Raw genomic sequence first — 6,000 nt, 5'->3', positions numbered from 1 at the left:
TCCTCTTCCAAAAATAAATCATTAAAGGCTCATTCACATCTGATGTGGAGAACTGCTGCAAATAAGCCGCACACATTTGTTTACACGTTTAAATGAATGGCAAATGTGCGCAATTAAGGTCCTGCGCGCCTTCACCGAGGTCTGTGTTATAAGAAACAGCAATGTGAAGTGTATTACACTTAATGCCATCATTATACCAAAAAAATGCTGCAGTTTGACAGCACCATATCTGAACGAGCTGATACAAAAGAACAAACAATACAAGCAAAGAGCAAACTATCATTCTTTTAGGAAAATGTAAAATACGACCCTCACACAGAGTACGACCAAACTTATCCATTTCAATCCAGCACTTTCAGTCAGCAACCTCTTCACGTTGCATCTTCAATTGAACCCCTTATGATGGTCTGATATTTTTTACTTTTATTATTTTTTTAGTTGAGATTCAGCAATCAGAAAATATAAGATGAAAATTTCAACCGTGTCTAGGGTTAATTCATACTAAAATAGCTCTCCTCATAATACTATTTCATTTGAATGGTTTGGTTTATACATAATCACATTTTCAATTCTGTTAACCTTCGTAATTCTCAAATTCACCTTAAACTTCAGTACCATGAATAAAATACTGGAGTATCCATTATTTTTTCAGAAATATATATGCATTTCTCATTACATTTGTATTTTCATATATTCAACTTAGGAGATAAAATGCAGCTTTGGTGACATACGACAATCTAAGAGAGAAAATAACGTGGTTTATTTTGTAAGATTTTGATAAATTTGAATCTTAATCGGGAGCGCCAGGAGTGTCAAGTCTGACAGACATGAGCGCTATACAAGAACCCACTATTGTTATTATTATTATTAAAAAAATGAACAATACAAAGCCTTCACTATATGAAATTTCACTGACTTTTGATCTATAAATGGCATTTGCTTCAATCACTGTATTTGTCAAATTTTCTTTCTCGTTGATTCTTTATTCTTTACATTAAGGCAATGGTTGTGATCTCTTTAGGGTACAAAGATCTGGAAAAAAGGGAAGAAGAAAAAAAAAAAGTAACAAAATAATAAATATTTGTGACCACTATCCTATTTTCAGTATATACATCTGCATATCTCATTACATACAAAATATTTGCTTCCAGGATTAAAAATATTGATTGCTTTCGACTTTCGAGATAGAAAAATGATATCTAATCTTAGGAAAGAGATATACAATGCACCATGCTTTCTTTAATGTGTTAAGGTCAGTCAGTGCTTATAGTATAGTCCGATACCAGAAAAAAGAATTTCACAGTCACTTCAAAAGAGAAGTTCAAACTCAAGTTAAAGGCAACTGTTTTCTAGCAAAAAGAGTGTGCACTTATTACGAAAGGAAACCCTACGTCCCTTTCTATAGAAGAATCACTGAGAAGTTAAAAATCAGTGATACAACAATTCACTGAAGTTTCAAAACCTGAGATTTCATGATAGTCTTATTTAACAAACCCTTTACACAAATACACCTATCTAGAGATAATGACCGTTCAACCACCACTTGTTCTAGACAACAATATCAAAGAAAAGATAAGACAATACTGACAAAAAAATTCTCTCCTATCCATACAGTCTCAGAGACAGAGACCCATATATTAATTTAAAAACTTCCACTTAAATAGTGGTATCTACAGCTCTAAATCGTTAACATGCATATTTTCATATAAATACAAATCTCTTTTTTCTTTCTTACAATATCATTTAAAAGCCATATATCTATCATCATAATTCAGATCATTCTTTGTATCACACTGGACTCTCTCGCTATATCCTACACGTGACTATTTGTTCTCGAAGGCCCGTCATTTTTAATGATGTTGTCAAGCAAATCTAACATGTCGGTGCTGCCTGATTGTTGTTGTTGTTGTTGTTGTTGTTGCTGCTGCTGTTGCTGCTGTTGCTGTTGGTTGTTGCTTTCTGGCATCATGGCCATTTGCATTTGCTGTGCATTGTTGCCGAATGTCTGGTTTGTTGCGCTCACAGCAGAACCGTTCTGCATGGCTGCTGCAATGGAGTTACCTTGAACAGGCTGTTGCATAGTGCCCTGCTGTTGTTGCTGTTGTTGATGTTGTTGATGCTGCTGTTGCTGCTGTTGTGTCGGTTGCTGAGCTTGCTGTTGCTGGGACTGTGTTGGCTGACCTACAAATTGCTGCTGCGTCATAATGGAAGGGTTTGTATTCGTAGCATTGCTCATACCACCTTGAGAGGTGATATTCTGGAAAGTTCTCATGTTGGAGCCAGAGTCCATGACGTTTCTTTGAGGGAAGCGCGATTGCGTCGGGTACGACTGCTGCATCATGTTGTTACCTTGGAAGTTGTTTGTCTGCTGTTGCATCCGATGCTGCAAGAGCTGGTTTGTCGTCCACTGGCCAGGCAGGTGCCTTTGCTGCTGGTACTGAGCCACCCCTGCCTGACCCATGTTGACGGCACCAGGAGGAACAGATCCCATGTTCATCTGGTTACCCATGGCTGCAGTTTGCTGCATGCTACGCATATTCTGCTGCTGCATGATCTGACGTCGGATCTGTGGGGTTAGACGATGCATCATCCCCTGTTGCTGCGGTTGCTGCTGGGTCATCCCCTGCATCATACCGGAATGGGTAGCGAGGTTACCTCCGCTTGCAGCCATGCCGTTGTTCGGGTGGGCTTGCACACTCTGGCCAGGCGCGATTGAGCGAATGTTTGGTTGTCCTGCCATGTGTGTCATCATAGCTCCTTGCTGACCAAGCTGTTGTGGCATTCCTTGGTTGACAGGACCTTGGAATGCCATGGAGTTGCGGTGCGGTGTCTCGTCATAACGAGGCGGAGGACGTCTAGGAATAAGCATCTGATTGTTGCCCTGCTGCTGCATGCTATGACTCTGCTGCGATGGCTGGACATACGAGTTGGCCACAAACTTTCTTTGCTCTGCATTGGCATTATAATGGGGTGGATTCTGCAACCTCTGGAGAATTTCAGGGCTAGCCATACGCTGTTGCTGCTGAGGACGCTGTACAAACTGGGAGGCCTGCCCGGGCATCATGGTCCCTGCTTGGCCACTGGACAGGGCCATGGTTGGACTACGGTCCTGGATAAAGGATTGTAACATACTTGGGAGTCTCCCGGTAGACTGACCTTGACCTCGCATAGAGTTATTTGCAAATTGCGTAAGTTGGTCTGCACTTGACATGGAAGCGTTCATATTAGTAGTGAGCCTTGGATTGGGCATCCTTGAATGTTGGCTCTGTTGGTTGTTGGCCATGCGGGGATTCTGCATAAACTGCCTGCTACTCAATTGCTGCTGCTGCTGCTGAGCAGTCAAGAAACTTCCCTGCTGCCCCGATACACCACTTTGTTGGCCCACAAATGACCCTCTCATTGAAGGATTCATTGCTGATGCTGCTGATGTAGCAGTGGCCTGCATTGAAGTTAGCTGGTTTACCTTGGGTACAATGTTCTGGGCACCAGTACTTACAGCTGTCTGCTGCACATTGAGTCTGTGAGCCTGTGAGGCGTGGATTTGCTGGGGTTCTTGTTTGATCAATACATTCTTTCCTGTAGATGGTTTAAATTCATGTATACTAGGCAAAGGCCCACCTTTTGGCAAAGCTTCAGTAGCTACAGTATTTGGAGGCCCCTCCATCATGGGGTCATATGAGTCTGAATTCTCACTTTTGGGGACCACTCCAGATTCTGCATTTTTGGAAGCCGCGTCAGGTTTCATATCACCTTGTTTATTTGGGTCCTGACTCCTAGGTGAATTAGTGGCTACGTCGGGCATTTCTCCAAGTTGCATACTCAAATTATTTTCCAGCCTGGCCAGCTCAGTCAAAAGATTTTCAGGGTTAAACTGACCGGATTTCATCATCTCTTCCAACTGTGTTCCATTGGGATCATCCAATAAACGCATGAAATCATCCTCGTTGCCGATATCGTTGAGCAAGTCAAGCCCCTCGACGCCATCTGCCACAGACGCGCCCTCGGGCATCTGGTTGTTGACGCCATTGTCAGTAGGCTGTGCCTGGTGGTTGGCCCCCATCCTGTTGAGATCTTGTTGCTGGACGTACTGGTTCGGTGTGGGCACCTGTCCTGGTAGCTGCTGCTGCTTGCTGTCCATACATGGCTTCTTAGCTGGTGATGCATCTCCTCTAACGCCGCTGCTTGAACTGCTTGCCTCTAGACTCAGGGCACTGGTTCGGTTGATCGCCTCCGTCGTCCCCGTCCGATTGGGAGAATCGGGATTGGGTCGTTTCCGATCCACCGCCTTTTTCTGAAATAGATTGAAAATATGAGAACAGTATTAAGTGTAATGCCTCAAAATTGTAGCTAGATTGAGAAATAGTGAATGCTTTAAGGGACCTAATGTAAATAGTCTTCAATGTATCACATGAACACCGGGAATAGTATGCTTACAACAATAATTTCGCATCTATGCCACTAAGTTTATCAACAGTATTCATTATTTTGTTCATTAGAGCATTTTGGTTTTATCATCATAAAAGTGAGATTTTTATCAAAGTAATTTCCATATACGTTCTTTATATATTCTGCTGTTACTACCGTATTATGCAGCTTTCCCAGATCTAGGCCCCCCAAAAAGACAATACTCTAAGCTTGCCCAAAGGATTAATGGTGGTCTCTACGCCTCTCTTCATCAGCTTGAGTTTGCCAAATAACTTGCTATTTTCAGACTCGGGACATTATCCCCAAGCTCGAAATTGCATCCTCACCAGACCGATACGCTCATCACAAACTCGCTCGGACGGGCGCAAATTAGCCCGCTATTTCCCAAATAACAGGATATTTTTGAAACAAAACTGCAACTGCGGGCTGATGGAGACGCAAATTTACTGGCTTATCAGCATTGGGATAGTTAAAATAGCGGGTTATTTGGCAAACTCGAGCTGATGAAGACAAGTCTGATGGCATCCTGGTGAAGGCTAATTTTGTGCCCTGGCTCTTGGTGTTAAAGAGCTCCCTCTAACAAGCATTTACCCATTTTTTGAAGAAGTCAAGTCATTTCCTGTTATGAACAGTACAAGTTACTTCCTTTGAAAGAAAACCAAGGGGAAAAAAATGGAAGAAAGAAACTGTGTGTAGTTCGCAGACTGGTCATACGACAAGGATTTTTCTACTAAGTACTCTGCACAGCAAAATGGCCTATTGTAGATTCTGGAAGAAACAATCTGTGCCCTTGCACTGTTTTTAAAATGAAAGTTGTGACTAATATCATAGCTACTTAATGTTTTAAGCTTTCTTAAGTGGTCATCTAAGTTGTTACAGAACTTGTACAAACGCCAATTTCACAAGATGAAATTTAAGAGAAAGAGAGAGAAAGAGAGAGAGAGAGAGAGAGAGGAGAGAGAGAGAGAGAAGAGAGAGAGAACAGATGCAGAGCCTAAAGTCATTTACTTGCCAATCTAGAACACTACAAGATGAAATTCCCGTAAGCTCATTAGTTGCTCCTTTAAAACAAAATTATGATCACCTTTTAAATTTGAAATAAGCCTACAAAAAAATAACAACAAGAACAGATACTTGTATCCTATGGGGCGAATGGACGATTGTTACTACATTGTATGCGAACGTAATATTTTTTCTGTTACAAACTTGGAATCAAGTTCATAGAGAAGCCATGACCCTAAACCTAACTCTATAAACAACCCGTAAACCGTGTATTACATGATTATAAACGTAATGTAGGTTAGTACAGGACCACTGGTTGGTAGGATCATTAGGGTCTATAGGACTATTACATCTAGGACAAAGAGGGGGTAGGACTAATAGTGTCACTGTTTAGGAGCAACAGGGTGTAATAACAAATAAAGGTGAGGCCTGCATGAAAACTCATTATAATTGTAGGAAATAATGATTAGCAATGTTTAGTGAATTAACAAGATACATGACAACCAGAAACATGCAGAAGAAATTTCCATAGCAACGATTTATGGAATTTGAAAACAATTGTAAATATGGATT

At 41.4% G+C, this 6,000-nt stretch overlaps 1 protein-coding gene across 1 annotated transcript in view; it reads right to left on the bottom strand.

The window, feature by feature from the left end:
* Window positions 1-962: 962 nt before the first annotated feature.
* The window catches only part of LOC594083 (putative uncharacterized protein DDB_G0271606), a 36,013-nt gene continuing 30,975 nt past the window's right edge, over window positions 963-6,000 (bottom strand). Inside the window, exon 2 of the mRNA XM_003729355.3 lies at window positions 963-4,291. Within this exon, the coding sequence (XP_003729403.1) occupies window positions 1,814-4,291 (2,478 nt within the window). The 3' untranslated portion in view covers window positions 963-1,813. The remainder of the gene's footprint in view (window positions 4,292-6,000) is intronic.

Source organism: Strongylocentrotus purpuratus, unplaced genomic scaffold (assembly GCF_000002235.5).
Source record: "Strongylocentrotus purpuratus isolate Spur 01 unplaced genomic scaffold, Spur_5.0 spur5_scaffold_11, whole genome shotgun sequence".
NCBI lineage: Eukaryota > Metazoa > Echinodermata > Echinoidea > Camarodonta > Strongylocentrotidae > Strongylocentrotus > Strongylocentrotus purpuratus.
The sequence above is the reverse complement of the archived record's forward strand: the minus strand, read 5'-3'. Positions and strand labels throughout refer to the sequence as shown.